This window comes from Equus asinus, chromosome 17 (genome assembly GCF_041296235.1).
Source record: "Equus asinus isolate D_3611 breed Donkey chromosome 17, EquAss-T2T_v2, whole genome shotgun sequence".
NCBI lineage: Eukaryota > Metazoa > Chordata > Mammalia > Perissodactyla > Equidae > Equus > Equus asinus.
Window position 1 is genome coordinate 18,917,039 of NC_091806.1, and position 21,966 is coordinate 18,939,004.

General features: G+C 35.3%; 1 protein-coding gene across 1 annotated transcript; it reads left to right on the forward strand.

The window, feature by feature from the left end:
- Positions 1–6,184: 6,184 nt before the first annotated feature.
- Positions 6,185–7,838, forward strand: LOC139040434 (olfactory receptor 4C16-like). The gene has a single exon (XM_070487206.1). It carries the CDS (start codon positions 6,302–6,304, stop codon positions 7,232–7,234), a length of 933 nt encoding a protein of 310 aa, XP_070343307.1. The 5' UTR covers positions 6,185–6,301; the 3' UTR covers positions 7,235–7,838.
- The last annotated feature ends 14,128 nt before the right edge of the window (positions 7,839–21,966 follow it).

The following is a 21,966-nucleotide window of genomic DNA, read 5'->3' on the forward strand; positions in this document are numbered from 1 at the left end:
TTTGCAGTTATATTCTTTGATTCTTTCCATTTTTCACTTTTTAAAAATTTTTTGGTGAGGTAGATTGTCCCTGAGCTAACATCTGTGCCAATCTTCCTCAATCTTGTATATGGGATGCCACCAAAGCAGGTCTTGATGAGGGGTGTGTAGGTCCATGCCAGGGAACTGAAGCCATGAACCCCAGGCCACTGAAGCAGAGCACGTGACCTCAACCATTATGCCACCAGGCTGGCCACCACTTTTCTCTTTTATGTCATCTATAAATATTTTTATGTGTGGCTACCGTAATACTTACATAAAGCATCTCATTGTGATAATTGTGCATTTCAGTGATAACATCTTAACATCAATCATATCTACACTTATACTTCTTCCCTCACACTTTATAATAACTTTATGTTATGGATACTACAACATATATTTGTTTATACTATGTCTTCATTAAATGACTTTTGTAGTTATAGTTATTCATAAAACTTTTGTCCTTTTTGTTTACACTAAAATTAAGAGATATTTATATAACACCATTAAAGCAGTAAAGTACTCTGTATTTGTCTTCATAAATAGCTACATAAAATGAGGTTTATACTTTCATATATGTTCTGGTTGTTGTTTACTGCCCTTTGTTTTAGTGGAATAGCTCCTGTAGCCTCTATTGCAAGACAAGTCTGGTGACGTTGAACTCCCTAAGCTTTTGTTTGTGTGGAAATATATGTCATTTGTATTTTCAAAGACACTTTTCTGGGTAGTGAATTCTTGGTTGACAATTTTTTTTCATTCAACACATTGAATATATTATCTCACACTCTTCTCTTCTGCAAGGGTTTTACTGATAAATGCAGGGAAAAGCTAAGCTAGGAATCTGATTGGGAGAAGAATTGTTTCTGGGTGATCCATTTCTTTCTTAGGAATGACACTATTTTTTTTCTGTCTGCTCTTTACCACTCTCTCCAGCATTCATTTGTTTGATTTTTATTTTTCCCTCATACTATTCATCAGTTTGAAGCACCTAACAGCTCTGAATCCTTGTTTTTATGTGTGTAATGAGCATACGAAGGATTAACTTGCTATACTTGGAGGCTGAATAGACAAATCAAAAGTTAAATTTATTACAGGTAAGATGGTTCTGACTAGCAAAGTGAGGAAACCTTTAGGGAATAATACTCTCTAGGATGCTAAGAACTTACATCATTATTTCTTAAAATATTCCCCCTGGAATGCAGACAAGAACATTTTTTTAAGTTTTCTGTAATAAGGCTGCCCACAAAAAAAGGATGGTCAGACTTGACACTAATTCAGAGAGTCTCCTGACAGGTAAGTGACAGATTATCTCCATCTTTTTATGCAGAGAGACATCATTAATTACAAAATAATCCAAAATAATTTTCTAACATATTACCAGATTAATTTTGATTATAGTATTTCCACATATTCTGATAAAGCAATAAAAAAGAACAATCCAACGTTTTTTGAGCCTTAATGTTAATGTAATAAATAAATAGAAAACATACAAATGTTGGGGAGCAAACATCTTTTGAACACAATAAATATTTTATAAGCATCAGGTACCTGAAAAGCCATCATTGCCGTGTAGAAATAGTGGAAGGTATTACATCTATTAAGGTTTATTAAATTTTCTAGAGATGGCAGAGTGTAGAAGTGTTCACAAAAGATTTTGATGTAAGGTAGTGTGATGTGATAAGCCCTCACTAAGACCTATGGGTTCCAGAAAGTTAAAAATAATTGCATCTGGTTAGAAGTTACACACAACCTCAGTGGAGGTAGTGACTTTCATACAGCTTCTGGAGAATGACAGCTTTTCCCTCTCCAAGAGACATCCATGAATAGAATTTCTATATCAAATTATAAAGTCATTACTCCATGTATGCTTCTAAAATATCATAAATCTATAATTTTCAATTGACACACTTCTGAGATGTAATTGATAAGGCTCACATGTGAGGGGATGCACTATAATTAGTGTTCGGGTGGTGAACATGGTGTAATGTATACAGAATTCGAAATATGATGCACATACGAAAAAAATAAAAATTAAAAAAATAAAAGTAAAATAACTACTTCTCAGAGAGAGCTCAGAGGAAACATGACAGTGAAGAGGCTAAAAACTGAAAGATAGCATACCATATGTGAAGGTAAAAGATAACATGTCTTATGTATGGGAAGGGAATTCCTGAAAATATTTTGAGTAAATATCTACCCTTTTCAGCAATCTTTGTCCCTGTCCAATGTTCTTGCACATGTGATCTTACCTACCTTTGCCCCTCTCTAAGGCTTCTGCTGTCTTTAGTAGGATTTGGAAAGAGGAAAAGATGAAATATTAATATCATGTCATTTTGGGCCACCAGATATAGCAACAAAGAATAATGGGTATTAAGTTTCATGACAATTTTTTGCTTTTCAGATATGCTGTTTTCCAGGGCATCTTCTGAACAGATAAGCAGGATTTATTTGATTCAGTTACACAGAGTGAGGAGTTCAAGGAAAGTAGATTGTATTATGCTTCTATTTGAACATTGAGAGGTAAAGAATCTCAGGGCAACTTGTTAATATTCTGACAGAAAGAGGTAAATTCTGTGAAGAAAAAGGTGAGTGTAGTATTCTTCCCAAGATAGAAGTCTAATGTAACTTGATTAGGCTGATGTGGGTAGTTTAAGAGACAGTGCCTAAGGAAAGCAATGCTTTTCACTGTAGCATCTGCAATAAAACAAAGAAACACAGAAGAAGCCACCTCACACTGTATATTCCACCTTTTCCTGTTTGATTTTCTTTCAGTAGTTCTTTGTTACCCACCCATTTTCAAACCAATAAGTTTTCTTATTATTGGTTTGCTAAATTTAGCCACTTTAAAGTTTGCTTATCATGTTTGAAGAGTTGAAATGAGTATAGTAGTTGTAAGAAGATGTGCTATGCTACTGATGCTGTTTTGTCGATGGATCATTATAAACTGCTTTTGAGTGTGTTAACACTCAGAGTGTGTTAACACTACTCCAGAGAATAAAAAAATGGACATGTGGACATAAACATACTACACTCAAAAGCAGAAATCCATATTATGAGACTATGAATAATGTCTTGTCTTTGTACCCCTAAGGTCCTAGGATTCTTTCAAAAAATGCTTTAAAATGATCATTTTTATGGGTTTCAGAGATTCAATGTCTTACATACCATGCGATGCTGTTTGTAGTACATCTTCTACTCCATGTTGTACAGCAATTCAAAAGTTAGTTATAATTGATGTCAGTTCTTTTTTTCCTTTTTATGGCTTTATAAATTGGAGGCTTATTTGTCTCTCTACCATACACGATAGATGGAAGGTTGTAGTAAATTTATGTCACGAATCTGTTTTGTAATCAGTATAGTACAACAACAAGAAGAAAAATATTTTAAGGGGTAGTGGATAATATTCAATTTAAGAGGTCTCACTGAGTACCTCCAAAGCAGAAGACATCAGGTTGGAATTGTGGAGAATAAAATCCTAAGGATGAATAGTTTTCCAATATTCTAAATCCTGGAAGGAAGCTAAAATAAGCACATTTATTCTTGTGTTATAAGCAACAATATCTAATATTCCAAGAAACACTGTAAAGAAAGCCTTTAAGGGGCAGGAGAATGAATCTCCCTTCTCACAGAGATTCAAGCAGCTAGAAGTGGAAAGGCATTACAGTAAGAAAAGAGAAGGTACGAGGAGTTTGGATCTGCTACAACTATTTTTTTTTTAATCCTTGGCTAATACATTACTTCCATTACAGAAATTCCACCTGATATATTTACTAGTCTTTGTATGTTTCAATTACATTGTGAACATACCCTGTTTATACACAGATTTCAATAAATATGTGCTTATTTGAGAATTCTATTCTCCCTTTTCTAGATCATAGGTTATTAGATTATAAAATAGGTTAAAAATCTTTTTGTTTCCACAGAAAGAGATCCTTGTAATGTACTTGAGGCCACAGAGACTATTTTTCAAAGAAATTAATAAACATATGACTAAAGTAGTCTGGATTGTTTGAAACATAAATGGATAGAAATGAGTTTTACAAATGCAGATTGCAGTACAGACTTTTAATGTCATTATGAAACTATTGATTAAATATTTGATGAAGACCCACAGCTATTATTGTTAACTAAACTATATACGTATTATTATTAATTTTTAAGTATATATATATACATCCAAATGTAAAACAGAAATATTTGCCCTAGAATTGAACAGGCTAATAGAATCAGTAATATCCAAATCAAAAACTACACACTCAAGACAGTGATCAAAGTCATTGACTAAATAGACCGAGACTTCCCCATCACCTTGCTTCCACTGCCTTCCATATTTTAAAATGCTAACATTATATGATACAGCACTCACTTAAGTGAATAAAGGAAAGGATAACCTAATTGTAATGCTTGAGATACCAAGACTCACTTATCTTATATTTTCAGATCTTTGTCCTTGATCACAAAGCTCAAAAAGATTTTTTTATCCTTGGCACTCCAAAGTTAATAACTTCATCAGATATTTTCCCAAGAGTTGTTTTTGATTTGAAGAAAGACTAAGTAAATTTCAAGTGTATTGAGAGGAAAATCTACTAAAGGAGGCAAAAATTATCTAAGGGTAATTCTGTGTTTATTTAGTCCATCCTCGACTGAGCTTTGGTCAACTCACAACTTCCAAGACAATGTGTTGGAGGTATGGCAAAGTTTGGGGAGGAAGACAATATGATAAGTAAGTCTTCCAGATTTTATTTAAATATATTAGATTTCAGTTTAGATTTTTGCTCGCACGTAGTGTCACTTCCAACATCAACTTGGCAATAAATATCTATAGAAAATATTTTTCTCTTGGAAATAAGGGTCACAATATTTCTTTTTGAATTTGAAAAAGGAAATCTTCACTGAAAGAGTTTACATTCCAAAGTTCAATGATCATTGAATTTACTAAGACAGAAAGGAAAAATAATAAAGAAGTCAGTTACTGACTATCCGTTATGCCTCTTTCTAAAACCACATGCTCGTCTGCTCTGTTTCATGAACATGGGGTTGGGGGATCGCAATCATGATCTGGTTACACCATCTGCCTGGTGCCACCCCAACAGACAACCACTTTGGAGCTATAATGCTTAAGCTAAAAACTTGAATTATGAAAACGAACTATAGGTAATATATCCCCTTTAAATTGTATATGTAATTTTAGGATCTCTAAAGGGTGTTTTTCAGAAATTGAAGAAACTCAAATAGAAATGTTGTACTTAAGATATTAGCAACTATCAAACAGCATTCATTTCTGCTCATCAGTACTTGTCAAGAACTAATATCACAACCTTGCTTGAAGTTTGCAGCAGATTATTTAAAGGCCATCAGAGCTTCCTGTCCTTTCAAAATGGAATATCTGGGAGAGAAAGTGCAGAGTATATTTCTAAATAATATATATTCATATAAATGTGTATAACGATATGTAATATATGAATGGATAATGTATAAAGAATACATTATTTATCTTGTTGGGAGTGGTATGTGAGTTGTTCAATATTATACATGATATACAAGGGCAGTCATGTATATCCTAAATGCCAAGTAATACATCATGCAATATGTGGGCTTCAAGATTTATTAAAATGAACAAAATTAAGGAAATAAGAAAACAAGAAATATCTCAATTTTGTAGTTATTGAATTGACAATATTAATTAGAATGATATCAATGTTAACAAAGGGTTGTATTTGAAGGGAGATGTAGGAAAATATCACATTCACAAGTTTATTTGAGGCTCAATACACCCAACGAATGAGTCAATAAAATCTGAGGAATAAGATAATGAAGAGACATTAAGAAATCACAATCAGGGGCTGCCCCAGTGGTGTATATGTTAAGTATACATGCTGTGCCTCAGCGGGCTGGGGTACACGGGTTCAGATCCCGGGCTCAGGCATAGGCACCACTTAACAAGCCACGCTGGGGCAGGCATCCCACATATAAAATAGAGGGAGATGGACACAGATGTTAGATCAGGGGCACCCTTCCCCAGCAAAAAGAGGAGGATTGGTGGCACATGTTAGCTCAGGGCTAATCTTCCCCAAAAAAAATTTCAAAAGAAAGAGAAATCACAGTTAGAATGCACCTGATGAAGAGTATTTGCTTAAAATATTCCATAATACCACATGGTATCATAAATTAATTTGCTTAAAATATTCTATAATATCTCATAACACATTGTGAATTAATTCGATCTTTTTTTTGCAGATAATATATTTCACACTGATCCCTTCTCCTCATTCATGAAATCATGCTGCTGAACAATAATGTGACTGAGTTCATTCTGCTTGGGTTGACCCAGGATCCTGTTAGGAAGAAAATAGTGTTTGTCACATTCTTGATTTTCTATTTGGGGACATTGCTGGGTAACCTGTTGATTATTATTACCATCAAGACCAACCAGGCACTTGGGAGTCCAATGTACTTCTTCCTTTTTTACTTATCCTTATCTGATACCTGCTTCTCTACTTCTACAGCCCCTAGAATGATTATGGATGCTCTTTCTACGAAGAGCACTATCTCTTTCAGTGAGTGCATAATACAAGTCTTTTCATTGCATTACTTTGGTAGCCTAGAGGTCTTTATCCTAATTCTTATGGCTGTTGACCGCTATGTGGCCATCTGTAAGCCCCTGCACTACATGACCATCATGAGCAGACAGGTCTGTGGTGCATCAGTGGGTGTGGCCTGGATGGGGTCCTGTGTGCATTCTTCTGCTCAAATTTATCTGACCTTGAGTTTAACTTTCTGTGGTCCCAATGTGATTGATCACTATTTCTGTGACTTGCAGCCTCTATTGAAACTTGCCTGTACAGACACCTATGTGGTCAATCTACTCTTGGTGTCCAATAGTGGGGCCATTTTTATGGTGAGTTTTGTCATGCTGATGTTCTCCTATGTTATCATCTTGCATTCTCTGAGAAACCACAGTGCTGAAGGGAGGAGAAAAGCCCTCTCCACCTGCATTTCCCACATCACCGTGGTCATCTTGTTCTTTGGTCCTTGCATATTTATATACACACGTCCTGCAATCACCTTCCCCATGGATAAGATGATAGCTGTGTTTCATACAATTGGAATACCTTTGTTAAACCCTCTGATTTATACACTGAGGAATGCAGAAGTAAAAAATGCCATGAGGAAGTTATCGAGCAAGAAGTTGATTTCAGATGACAAAAGGTGAATGGAAGTTTCAAATTTTTCTTAACAGTTTGGATTGACCTAGAAATTCATAGAGGATAAGAACTTCCCACAATGGAATTATTACAATCCTAACTTGGGGCATGAGAATTAGTTCCTTCAGGAAAATAAGTAAACACAGAAATTGGCCAGTTTTGAGTCAAATTTATGAAGAGGAAGAGACAGCACTATGTACTAACTGGTATGTGAGGACCATTGCCTTATTTACCACTCACCGTTGTGTCTCTGCCTCTGGCCTCAGTAGTATCACTTCCAGTTTTGAGTTAATGTTTTTCCTGCTCTTCATCATGTTGAATTATGTTTTTTCCTACTTCTAGATTTACCTCCTCCCCTTATGCTTATATCCACAGCCTAGCTGTTTTTACCTCTTCCAAAGTTTTTCATTTATTAGACACTTCTGTCTCATCATGTTTGATCATGGATCTTCAACTTACTTGTCCTCCTGACTTGGCAGAATATACCACATTAAAATAATTGTAGAAAGTTCATTTGGTAAGGGCTAATAAAAAATCTAGTAATCTCCCTTCCTATTCTTGAGCATTTGCTCCAAATATAAACCATGTGTTTACCTAGATCTTTCTCAAACAGTAAAAACAATGAGGAAATTCACCATTCTGAGCTAAGTCTTTGATCGTAAGAAGACTTTGTCTATTGGGTTTATTCTCAGAATTGTATTCTTTTGGCAAAATCTACTTTATGCTCCTAACTTGAATCCTTCTAACTTGAGGGGAGTGGTATTAAAGATTCTTTTGAATCATATACATTAATTCTACCATAGAAGGCCCAAATGAGGGGTGGTATATTTATGTAGTCAAGAAGTAGAGAGAGTAATCCATCAATGTTACTGAATTTTAAAATACTAATAGAATAAAACAATGAATGAGATAAACTGAGGAGGATATTTAGGTTTTAAAACAGCAATATTTATATAACTGTTATGAATTACAAATTTCCTTTCTGGAAAAGCAAAACTGTGGAAACAGTAAAAATTCAGCGGTTGCCAGGGGTTCAGGGAGAGAAAAGAATAGACGAATATGCAGAATACAGGTCATTTTTAGGGAAAGGAAATATTATTTATGATACTGCAATGATAGATACATGACATAATGCATAAGCCAAAATCCATAAAACTACAATACCCAGTGCATGCCATAATGTAAACTTTAATGTAACATAATGGACTTTAATGCAAATGTAATAATTTTGGTTCATCAGTGTAATGAATGAACGAAATTAATGCAATATGTCAGTAAATGGGGAAACTGCGGAGGGACAGAGCAGATATGTGGTAACTCACCTTACTTTTTCCATAATTTTTCTGTAAACCTAAAACCATTCTGAAAAATAAAGTTTATTTTTAAAAGTTATATTCACAAGAGAAAGCTTATTGTCTTACTACCATGGTTAAAAATATTCTATTTTTATACTAATTCATTATATAATACAAGTATATCTATTAGTAAGCCACATATTGATATCTTCAAGTTTACTCTTGTAGCTATACTGGTATCATTAATGAAAAAAGAAGATTGTCTTTTTCTGTCTGAAAAGGATTTTCAATTTAGATATTATTATAAACTTGCAAGCATTAATTTAAATGATGTTATCAATCATGAAAAATTTCTTTAAAAGACTTTAGCTATATTCCACATGATAGTCTTTAATACTGCATATTTACATATTTAAAATGTGTTTTTCTCCTACTTTATTATTTTATTTCTCTTTTTAACATACAACTTTCATGGACACACTCATATCTATACACATCTAAGTGAAAATGATTTTTTTAAATAGTTTTTCTCCAGTAATAGCAAAATACATGATTTTTTTCTGAACCCCTTCAGCCATTTTGCCCACTCTGCCTCTCCTCACCTCTGGCAACCACCAGTATATTCTGTGTATCTATGAGCTTTGCTTGTTTTGTTTTATTTGTGTTAAATTCCACATATAAGTGAGATCATATAATACAAGTATTTCTCTGTCTGACTTATTTTATTTAGCATAATGCCCTCAAGGTCCATCCATATTGTTGCAAGTGGCAAGATTTCATTCTTTTTATTGCAAAATAGTATTCCTTTGTGTGTGTGTGTGTATATATATATATATACGGCATATCTTCTTTCTGCACTCATTCACTTAGGCTGTTTCTGTATCTTGGCTATTGTAAGTAATGCTGCAATGAACATGGGAGTGCATATATCTTTTCAATTAGTATTTTTGGGTCTTTTGGATGAATACCAGAAGTGGAATGGCTGGATCATATGGTAGTTCTATTTTTAAGTTTTTGAAGAAACTATGGCTGTAAAAAATATTTTAAAAAGTCTAACTATACACTGTCTAAATGAGGCCCATTTTAAGTGTAAACCACACTTAGACTGAAAGTGAAGGGAAGGAAAAAGACATTCCATGCAAAATGTAACCCATAGAGGGCAAGATGGCTGAACTAATGTCAGGCAAAAAATAGACAAAAGAGACAAACAAGGTCATTACAAATGACAAAGGGTCATTTCCATAGGAAATCATAACAAATATATATGCATTCAACATCAGGGCATCAAAATACAAAAAGTCTATATTGATGGATCTGAAGGAATGAATATATGGGAATACAATATTAGTCATAGATATTGACCTCTCACCTACAAGAGCAGACAGATCATCTAGAAAGAAAATCAATAAGGGAAGAACAGACTAGAGCAACACTGTTGGTGAAATGTTCCTAACGGGCACATCCAGAACATTCCACCAATAAGAGTAACACACATATTCTTTTCAAGGGCACATCGAATTTTCTCCAGGATAAACTATATGTTATAGCACAAAACAAGCCTTAACAAATTTAAGAAGACTGATATTATTCCAAGTATCACTTCTGAACACAGTGTAGTTAAACTAGAAATAAATAGCAAAAGAAATAGAAAGAAAATACAAATACATGGAAATTAAATAACACACTCTTGAGCTACCATTAGGCAAAAGAAGCAGTCTAAAGGAATTAGAAAATATCTAAGAAATGAAAATGAAAACACAGCATACCAAGAATTATGGAATGTGCAAAAAGTATTATTAACAAGGGAATTTATAGTGATTAGCATTAAATTTAAGAAGAAGAAATATTTCAAGTAAACAACCTAACATTATACCTCAAGGAATCAGAAACAGAACAAACTTACCTTGAAGTTAACAGAAGGAAGGAAATAACAGAGATTAAAGCAGAAAGAAATAAGTAGAGGATAGTAAAACAATATAAAAAATTGATGAAAATAAGAGTTGGTGCTTTTAAAAGATAAATAAAGTCAGCAAATGGTTAGGGAGACTAACAAAGAAAAAAAGAGAAAAGATTCAAAAGATTAAATAAAATTGGAAGATGAGACATTGCAGCTAATGCCACATATAAGAAATATCATAAGGGAATATTATGAATAAGTATATGTCAAAAATTAGTTAAACTAGAAGAAATTATAAATCCCTGGAAGCATACAACCTACCAAGACTGAATCAAGAAGAAATATAAATCCTTAACAGACCAACAACTGACAGTATTTACAATCACTAACCTAAATCTTCCACCAAAGAAAAGCCCAGGACCACACAGTTTTACAAGTGAATTCGATCAAATATTTAAACAAAGACAACATCAATCTTTCTTAAATAGAAGATGAACACCTCCAATATTTCCTCATCACTCTGACGACAAAACCAGACAAAGACCCACAAGAAAAGAAAACAGAAGGCCAATATCCTTGGTTAACATAGATGCAAAATCCTAAAAAAATTACTAGAAAATTGAATTCAATAGCAAATTAAAAGGATCATACACCATGACAAAGTGGGACTAATCCCTGGGATGCATGATCGGTTCAATATATGCAAATCAATCAATGTGATACACTATATTAGCAGAGTGAAGAATAAAAAGCACATTGTCATCTCAGTAGATGCAGGAAACTTTTCCAAAATTTAGTACCCTTTTATAATAAAAACTCTCAAAAAATTAGTTATAAAAAACCTTACTTCACCATAATATAGATCATATATGAAAAGCCCACAGCTAACATCATATTCAGTTGTGAAAAATTGAAAGCTTTACTCTAAAAAACAGAACAAGACAAAGAACCCCCCTCTCTCTACTTCTGTTCAAAATAGTACTCAAAGTCCAAGCGAGAGTAATTAGGCAAGAAAAATAAATAAATGGCACCCAACCACATAAGAAGAAGTACAAGTATCAGTGTTTACAGAGGACATAATCTTATGTCTAGAAAACCCCACAGACTCCACAAAAATACTGTTAGAACTAATCAACTAATTCAGAAAACTTGCAGGATAAGAAATCAACAGGGGCTGGCTCCATGGCCGAGGGGTTAAGTTCGCGCACTTTGCTGCAGGCGGCCCAGTATTTTGTTGGTTTGAATCCTGGGCGCGGACGTGGCACTGCTCATCAAACCATGCTGAGGCAGCGTCCCACACACCACAACTAGAAGGACCCATAATGAAGAATATAATACAACTATGTACCGGGGGGTCTTTGGGGAGAAAAATGGAAAACAATAAAATCTTTAAAAAAAAATCAACATACAAAAATCAGTTGGTTTTGTTTATAGTAACATTGCATTTTCTGAAAAGGAAATGATGAAAACAATCCCATTTATAGTAACATAAAACACCTTTTTAGGAGTAAACTTAACCAAAGAGATGAAATACTTGTACACTTAAACTGTAAAACACTGATGAAAAAAATTAAAGGGCACACAAACAAATGGAAAGACATTCTGCATTCACGAATTGGGATACTTAAATATGGTTAAAATGTTTATGCTACCCAAAGTGGTTGATAGATACAATGAAATATCCATAAATATCCCAAAGGAATTTTTTCACAGAAATAGAAGAAACAATCCTAAAATTCACATAGAACCACAAAAGTCCATGAATAGACAAGGCAATTTTGAGCAAGAAAAATAAAGCTAAAGGCATTAGGTTTTCTGATTTCAAACTAAATTACAAAGCCACTGGTTTAATTACAGTAGCATAGAAACATGGTAGTAGCATAAAAACAGACATAGACCAATGGAACAGAATAGACAGACTAGATATAAACCCACTCATAGGCAGTGAATAGAAAGTTGGCAAGGATGCTAAGATTAAATAATGGAGAAAGTAAATCTTTCCAATATATGATGTTAGGAAAACTGAATATTCACACGTAAAAGAAAGAAATTGGACTCTTCTATCACACCAGACACAAAAGATGAACTCAAAACGGATTAAAGACTTAAACATAAGCCCTGAAACTTTAAAACTCCCAGAAGATAACATAGAAAAAACCCTTCAGGACAATTGGGATTACATCAACTTTAAAAGCTTCTCTACAACAAGAAACTATTTCATATATAAATATATATCTATATCTATTTTAAAAAATGAAAAGAAAGCTTCTGCACTACAAAAGAAATAATCAACAAAATGAAAGGTCAAACTATGAAATGGGAGAAAATATTTGAAAATCATGTATCTAATTGGGGGTTAATATTGAAAATTTATGAAGAGCTATACAACTTAATAACAAGTGACAGATTTAAGGAAGAAATACATGAGTTGCTCAATTAGCTGACTGCATGTGATAGAAATCATTAGGAACAAGTTTCTTATCCAAATAATAATTTGGCAAAATAAAAATAATGCAAAGCAGAGGATGTCAATGCTGTTGTTTTGGGAAAGTACCAAGAGAATAATTGCAGAGACATTACTGCTTTTTTTCTGTGGTCCAGTGTAGATAGAATACATCAATCACCTGAACTGATGTAATTCATAAGCCCATATTTAAAAGTGTTTACTGAGAAGAATGATGGTCAGATTCTATTCAAGAAACTAGGTTTTATTGACCTCATCCAAGTGTTTCAAAGAATAAAAATCAGATGAACAATTAGAATGACTCTCTAATAAGACTGTGTGAACATGCTTCTGCTAGCTGATTTACATTAACTCTCCAGCAAATTGTGATCAATGTCTGCCTCAGTAGACATGAATTCCTTTGACTAATCAACAATATTAAATATTAAAATTCCGGGGCTGTCCCCATGGCAGAGTAGTGAAGTTCATGTGCTCCGCTGCGGCGGCCCAGGGTTTTGTTGGTTCGGATCCTGGGCAAGTACATGTCACCACTCATCAGGCAACGTTGAGGCGGCATCCCACATGCCACAACCAGAAGAACCTGCAACTAAGATATACAACTATGTACCAGAGGGGATTTGGGGAGATAAAGCAGAAAAAAAAAAAGATTGGCAACAGTTGTTAGCTCAGGTGCCAATCTTCAAAAGAAAAAAAGAAAAAAGAAAATTCATGTAATACCTATTTGCAAAGGCTAATGTAATATATGCAATAATTCCTTGCAAAGGATATCATTCTTACTCTCTTTGACTCCAAAGTTATTAAAGAATCAAGAGAAGTCACATAGTGAAATTATTGCTTAATCGTGTACATGAAAATGTGAAGTTTAAGCTGTTCTTATTAGTGGAATATACATTATATTAAATCCATTTCTGAATGAGGAGGCATAAAAATAAAAAGTAAGTGAATTTATAGACAAATGTTTTAAAATGGAGAGCTTCCTCTTCAAGAGGCTGGTGTAAATATTTTGATATTATTTCCTTTCTTCTTTATCTGTTTTTAGTGGTTTAGTGAAATTTATGTGCCAATATTTTAAAACATAAGGATGTTTAGTCTTATGATTAATTCAATGAAAACAGCACACTTTAATGAGGCACCAAATAAACCTGCAGATACAGTCATTAAAAGGCTGAGTAGAAGGCAGTGCTATATTAAAGTTTTGCCCTCAACTCTGTATATTACACTTGGCAAGTCAAATTTCTTTTACCCTTCTGTTTTTCAGGTCTATGTATTTCTTAACTTAAAGGTAAGGGAAAGTATATGTGTATAAATAGTGTGAACCTCCTCCAAAATCATCACAAAGGATAACAAGCCAACAGGATTTGATTAATAAATCAGAACCATTGCAGTAGATGGTGACACAACCAGGTGTTAAGTTGTTAGAGTGTTGATGCTTCTGAAAAGATGACACTGAATGACTAAGAATGTGTTCCATAAAATTCTTTATAAATTTTAAGTCAAAATTTTTAGGATAAACCCAGACCAGATGTCTTCCAAACGTCTAAATTGTCATATTATACAATTTCTGCCCTAACCACATACCTGTCTTCTCCATGAATTCCTACTTAAATTTCTTCTTCAAATTGCCCTATTACTGATTAAGTTAACATTGTCACCCACACAACAAATAATCACATTGTAATAGAGCTGGAATGTTAAAACAAAGGCATTCATTTCCATGGTTGAATTTTAAAAAGTTGAATTAATTTACAGACCAATTATTGAGAAGTAGCTTCTGAAGATTCCCAAAATCAGACTACAGTAATAAATTGCCAATAAGAAAGAAAGGCTTTTTAATTTGAACACAATTATAATGTTGAATATATACTACAAGCCTGAATAATTCTTAAAACAATTTTTGTTCCTTTGAATTTTCTCAAACAAAATTATATATATATGAGATTAAAAATTCCTGAAATACCTTCCTATCCCCTCTCAGGCATATTAAGGATGTTAGATAAAATTAACTCTCTAAGTAAAGGAAGGCTAAGAATGCACAGCCAGTTCATGAATCTGTCTACAATTATCAGGTGTTTTCTAAAAATATTATCATTTAGATAGCAATAAAAGTTTAATTTACATAATTAAGAAAAACACATTTTGTTAACATTTTAAAAAATTGTGCCTTATCCATAGGGTCAATTTACTGCTTCTATTTTTTCACTTCTTTACTTCTAGGATGATCTAGAAAAATTCCCAGAATTATCTGGGAGGGTATCCTCAGAAGTGCCGATTTATTTAAAACACATCAATTTGAATTGCTTAATTTGTGTAAAGGATGATCTTCCTTGACACGTGAACTAACACCAGCAATTGGACATTTAAAACTAATGTTTTTAGGCATATTAAGAAAGAATTAATGGTTGAAAAGCATGCAGCAAAACATAGTCTGTCAACTGACTGAAGTTGTGAAAAATAATCAATAAATTTGTTAATTTCCCCTACTTACATTTTACACACTAGCATAATTTTTTATTTAAAACTACACTAAATGTATGATCGCAAATGGTAAAGGAAAGATAAAATGAAACTTCTCAAGCACATTTGATTTATTCATATTCTGTGCCTTTTCCTAGAAATGTCATTTTTATATGCAATCTAGCTAATAAAAGTCAATAAAAGAAGATGATATAGAATGGAGCTCTAAGAGAATTTTCTTTTAGCACTCAGTGATAATCTGTTGCATTAATGAATTGATGAGCAATTCACAAATTTGCAAACTTTGTACAATCTTGGGACATAATTTAGAGGAAATAGAATGTAGAATAGGGAAAATTAACTCTGAGAGCTGTTTTCTAAGTGTTAAGGAATTAACTGACACCCAAAGGGGATGCAAACACTGTGGCACACTTTCGACCATAGTCTGAGTCAATGTGGCCACCATATCTGGGCTCTCTGGGAGACTTAAAAACACAGAATACTTTTGCAGCAAAGTTATTTAAAAGCTATCAAATCCAGCAAATATTGAATTCAAGCCTGTATCTTTAAGATCATTTTGAATCGTGAATAAGTAATTGGAACAGCATTAAAAAATGGTCTATATCGTGAGAAAGCAATTCAATTCAAATGATCATTCAACTCTAATTTCATCAAAGAGAAAAATTTAATTTGTTCCTGCTATGACTTTAGTATTGCTATAAGGCTTCCTAACTTCTATTTTATTTTGTTAACAAAGCTATAATTATCAGGCTCATAGTGTTCAACAGCTCACACTACTTAAATAGAGAGTAATAAGCTTTTGGATTATTGATTGATTTTCTCCTTACCTTATAGCTAATGCTCATTCCTTGTATAGGAGATGGCGTACATCTTATTTTACAGATAGATTTCTTTACATTAAACAAATTGATTTAAAATTAACTTACATAAGTGTGTTTGTAAATAACTCAAACTGAGTATCACTCAATACATCAAAACTTGTAATTTCCTATAAAAGTGACTCATCAAGAGAATGAATCAAAGCAAAGCATTGTCTTCCATCCCTTCAGTCTAAGCCTATGTTTGTCTCTGCAGCTGAGGAGGCTTTCCTGGAGGCAGTATACTGTTGACTCTTGTTTTTTAATCCATCCAGCTACTCTGTGTCCTTTGATTAGAGAGTTCAGTCCATTTACACTTGCAAAGATTATTCTTATATGAGGGGTTAATGCTGCTATTTTATCTCCTGTTTTCTGGTTGCTCTATGTTTCCATTGTTTCTCTTCCTTTGTATTTGCGACCGACATTTCATTTTGCTGGTTTTCTGAGAGGGAGTTCTCAGTTCTCTCTCTTTTTGTGAATTGTGGCTGTGCTCTGATTTTTCGTTTAGTGGATACCATGAGGATTGTATGAAAGATATGGGTAATGAAGTAGACCATTTCCTCATAGCCTCTTATCCCCATAAGGGAAGGAACGCAGGTTCCTTCCCTTTCCTCTCCCATTCTGAGTAATTGCTGTTACATATTTTTCTGTTTTTAATTTTGTGAGATTACGACTAAGTTTAAGTGTTTATCATTACTTTTGATGCTTTTTCCCCTTTTTCTTTTAAGTTGAAATTGAGCCTTTGCCTCCCTCTTCTTGTAGACAGCTACAGGTTTCTGCTCATGTCTGTCTATCTCCTTGCTCACAGCTTTGTAGACCTTTGCCGTTTTGTTGCTGGTGTGAGGGCATCTTTAATTATTTCTTGTAGACGAGGTCTAGTGGCAATGAACTCCCTCAGCATTTATTTATCTGGGAAAGCTTTTACTTCTTCATCATATCTGAAGGAAAATTTTGCTGGACAGAGTATTCTTAGCTGAAAGATTTTGCCTTTCAGTATTTTGAATATATCATTCCATTTTTTCCTAGTCTGTAGGGTTTCTGCCCAGACATCTGCTGAAAGCCTGATAGGATTTCCTTTGTAGGTTATTTTGTTCTTCCTTGCTGCTCCTAATATGCTTTCTTTACCCCAAACTTTTGCCATTTTTTACTATTATATGCCTTGGAGAGGGTCTTCTCACATCGATAATGTTGGGTGTTTTATTAACTTCGTTTACCTGTAAATCTGAAACCATCTCCATGTTTGGGAAGTTCGCAGCAAGTATTTCTTTGAACAGGCTCTCTGCTCCTTTCTCCATCTCTTCTCGCTCTGTGATACCTATAAAATCCTTATGCTGCTTTTCCTAATCGAGTTGGATATTTCTCAAAGAATTCCTTTGTTTTTTTAAATCTTAGATCTGTCTTCTCCTCCACCTGTAAAATTTCTACATTTGCATCCTTAACAAGACTAATTCTTTCCTCCATAAGATCAATTCTACTTCTTAATGATTCTATATTAGTATCTATTTCATTGCGTTTTTCATATCTAGAATTTTTGCTTCATTTTTTATATAGTTTCAATCTCTTTGGTGAAGAGTTTCATTTTATTGCCGAGCTCCTTGAATTGTCTTTCTGTGTTTTCTTGTAAGTTATTGAGTTTCCTCATGAGGCCTATTTTAAATTCCCTGTCATTTAGGCTGTTATATTTCTGTGTCTTCAGTGTTGGCTCCTGGAGAGTTGTCATTTTCCTTCTGGTCTGAATTGCTGCTGCGGTGTTTGATTAACTGCATGGTGTTTGATTAACAAATCTTTTGTTGGGGCATTTGTAGTATTCCTAGGATGCAGATTTCCCTTGTTACCACTATGAGGGAGCAGGAGCAGTGTTTCAGGCCCCACCCCATCTGCTGGAAGCTGTGGGAATATTATGGGTGATTGACGCAGCGTGGGATGCATTCAGGCACTTGTGTGGACTGTCCTGGTCTGGCGGGGCTTCCTCGCCAGGCTAGGGCCACTCTTTGGCACCTCAGGGGTTCTCTGAGATCTGCCTCCCTGCCAGAAAGTGATCACTAGTGGGCTCAAAGCTGCCACGCCTGTTCCTGAGGCTGCCCTCAGGACATGTTCCCTCTTTGGTAGTGCAGCTGCATTGTGAGTGTTCCTGCTCACCTGGGAAGCATTTGCCTCAGTGCGGAAATCTGCTGTAGTCCCTGTTTATGATCCACATTATGTGGGGCCACTGAGCTTGGCTGGTGGGGCTACCCTGCTGTGACCCAAGCTATGGCTGCTCCTTTACAGCACAGGGGCATGATGGGCTCCCCCTCCCTGCCAGGAAAGTAAGCATGAGTGTGTTCAAAACTGCCACGCTTATTCCCACAGCTGCCCACACACGTTCCTTCTTTGGGGCTGCAGCTGCACTGTGAGTGTTTGCATGTGCTTGGGAAGTGTTTGCCCCAGTGCAGAAATCTGCTGAGGTCCCTTTTTATGATCTGCAGTCCAGGGACTGCTGAGCTTGCCCTGTGGGTCTTCTCTACTAGGACCCAAACTATAACTGCTCCTTTATGGCACAGGGGCACAGTGGGCTCACCTTCCCAGCCAGGAAAGTAAGAGCACATGTGTTCAAAACTGCCGCACCTATTCCCACAGCTACCCAGACATGTTCCCACTTTGTGATTGCAGCTGCACTGTGAGCATTCACACGTGCCTGGGGAGTTTTTGTCTCAGCGTGGAAATCTGCTGAGGTCCCTGTTTATTATCTGCAGTCCATGGGGCCACTGAGCTTGGCTGGTGGGGCTTCCCTGCTTAAACCCAGGCTATGGCTGCTCCTTTATGGCACAGGGACATGGTGGGCTCCCTCTCTCCACCAAGAGAATGACGAAGAGGTCAGCCTAAGGTTAACCACCTGTTCCTCTTACAGTCACCCCATTGTGTGTTCCCACTTTCTGGGCACTTGTAACACGTTGGAAAGTGTTTGTGTGCAAGCACAGGGATACAGGGGGAGAGCAAGGTGTGCTCACCTATCTCTGCCACTTCCTGGGGGCTCAGTTCATTCACCCTCAGATGTATAGCTGCATGTGTCTCTCAGGCATCCTGTTGTGCTCTGTGGGCTTCCACTGCTAGTCAGTGAGTGCCCATTTAGTTGTAGTTCAAAATGAGAGAAATGAAGAGAACAACTTACTCAGCCATGCTGCTGACGTCACTGAGCAAGAAAATTGTTTTGCTGGTTGTGAACTGGATGGTTGCCAAGTAAAGAGGCCCAGTGGAGGAGTTGTCCTCACTGCATTGGAGAGTGCAGTTTATGGCAGCCAGTTTCCCACCTCTAGATAGAAGTGCAATTTCTTTGAGACATAGCACTATTGAGATTATCTGTTATTTATTTATTTATTGGGGAAGATTAGCCCTCAACTAACATCTGCCACCAATTCTCTTCTTTTTGCTGAAGAAGATTGACCCTAGCTAATATCTGTGCCTATCTTCCTCTATTTTATATGTGGGACGCCTGCCACAGCATGGCTTGATAAGTGGTGCTTAGGTCCAAGCCCAGGATCTGAACCAGTGAACCCTGGGCCACCAAAGTGGAGCATGTGAACTTAACTGCTATACTACAGGGCTGGCCCATGTTCCTTATTTTTAATGAGTTTTGTTAGTATATATGGTGCAAGAAATTTGTGTATTCTATATAAGTTATTGAGTTTATTGGCCTTAATATGTTCATAATATTCTTTTATTGTCCTTTTAAAATCTGTAGAAAGTGTAGCAATATCACTTCTATCATGAGAAACAAAATATTTTGGTTATAAATGAGCTGAGCATCTTATGTATCAAAACCTGAGAAAATAACAAAATAAATCCAAACAATAAAGATATAAAAATATAAAGAAAAGAATCAATGACATAATTAACAATCCTAAATAGAAAACAGTGCCAAAGCCATTAGTTTTGTTGAAAGGATTAATAAAAGTCAAAGAACTCTGGCAAGATCAATTAAGAGAAAAGAGAGGGGAAAAAAAACCAGATTGCTAATATTAGAAATGGGAATCTTATATAGTGCTGGTAATAGTGTAAATTTGTACAAACACTTTAAAACGCTTTTTGACAATATCTACTAAGGTGGCCATGACCTATGACCTAAAAATTTATTTCTATGTTTTTATCTACCATTCCATATATTTGAGTGATTCGCTCTAATACGTCATCAATTTGAAGGGTAGATACAGAACCATATATGATCTTAGAAGGAAGATTAAGTAGAATGAGCTTGAATACCTGATCTTGTTTGCCATAAATTTCAGAGAACAGATGAGCAAATTAGGCTCAAACAGGGAGAAATAAATTATCCTTCTACTTTAGTGAGCTTATATACCCATTTCAGTGTCAGAAACCAGAAACTATAAGGCCAGTCTTCCTACCAACATGTAATCATTTGGATGAGATCCATGGAAGATAAATGTCAGCACACTGGACAAGTTCAGTATTACAGAAAGTCTGAAAGTCCTGAATCCTATCTGCAATGGGCCTAAAGATTTTAATGTGAAAATCTCTCAAAATAAATCCAGACCCTGGCTGGCTGGTGGCACAATGGTTGAGTTTGTGTGCTCTGCTTCACAGCCCGGGGTTCATGGATTTGGATCCTGGGCATTGCCCTACACACTGCTCCCAAGCCATGCTGTGGCAGAATTCTACATGTAAAATGGAGGAAAATGGGCACAGATGTTAGCTCAGGGACAATCTTCCTCACCAAAAAAATCAAAAATCAAAAAAATAAATCCAGACCTGAATTAAATTATAGCTTGATTATTTGAAAGAACTGAAGGGAGAGTATGAGGAAAGTATATTTGCACAGGGAAAAGGAGCAGCTGGGAAGAAAATAAGTTCTATGTAAAGGAGCCCTCATGAATGTCTTAGTACAGTAACAAATCTTTTGCAATGTGAAGGAAGAAATAAATTTTAGTAAAACAACTGTGTCTGCACAATCTTATGCCTTAAGTGTAATTGCACAGTGAAAGCATCTATTATCTCAAAGTTATCAAAACATTACAACATTGGGGATGGTGAAAATAACTAACTAATGAAAACAAAATTTTAAAAAATATTAAGAATGCTTGGGAAATACAGTGGTATAAGTGCTTGGGATTTCAATCACAAAGGATGTATGTATCCAAAATAGCAGTACCACTGACAGACCTCTGGGATATTTAGAGAAAAGTGCCAGACCACTAGGCAGGACCTTTAAAGATGTTTCAAGCTTCTTCCTCCTTTTGAGGAAAAAATGAAGTCAGAACATCACCTTCATCATCTGAAGGAAATTCCAGTCCAGTTCTAGGTAAGGTCAGGCTGAAAATCACTAACATCTTTATCTCCCTCTTCTCATCAAAAGATGGCTTGAGATGCTGAAGGAACCAAACACTTGAGCATCTTTTACTAATTTCTCTGATGAGTAGAACTACTGTTGATGATACTGGGGAAGTAATCTGTACTGTAGTTAAAAACTTGAAATCCAAAGTCAGAGAGCCTGGATACAATCTCATACTAGCCACACTATTTAACTTCTCTGGGGAGAAGATGTAAATCCTCTGAGATCCTAAATGCATCTCTAGTCACAAGATGAGCATCTACAATCACATACGGAATACTTACCTCATGCCAAAAATTGTGTGAGGTGCTTCATGTGGATTAATCAAGGTCACACAACTATCCTCTCATTAATAGGTTTTTCTGATTCCAGACTTTAAAATCCTGGCTACTACACCACATCCTTGCCCATCACATCCTGTCAGGACCA

Excerpts from the sequence above, each read along its gene's own strand:
- LOC139040434 (XM_070487206.1), top strand. The coding sequence starts at position 6,302 with ATGCTGCTGAACAATAATGTGACTGAGTTCATTCTGCTTGGGTTGACC.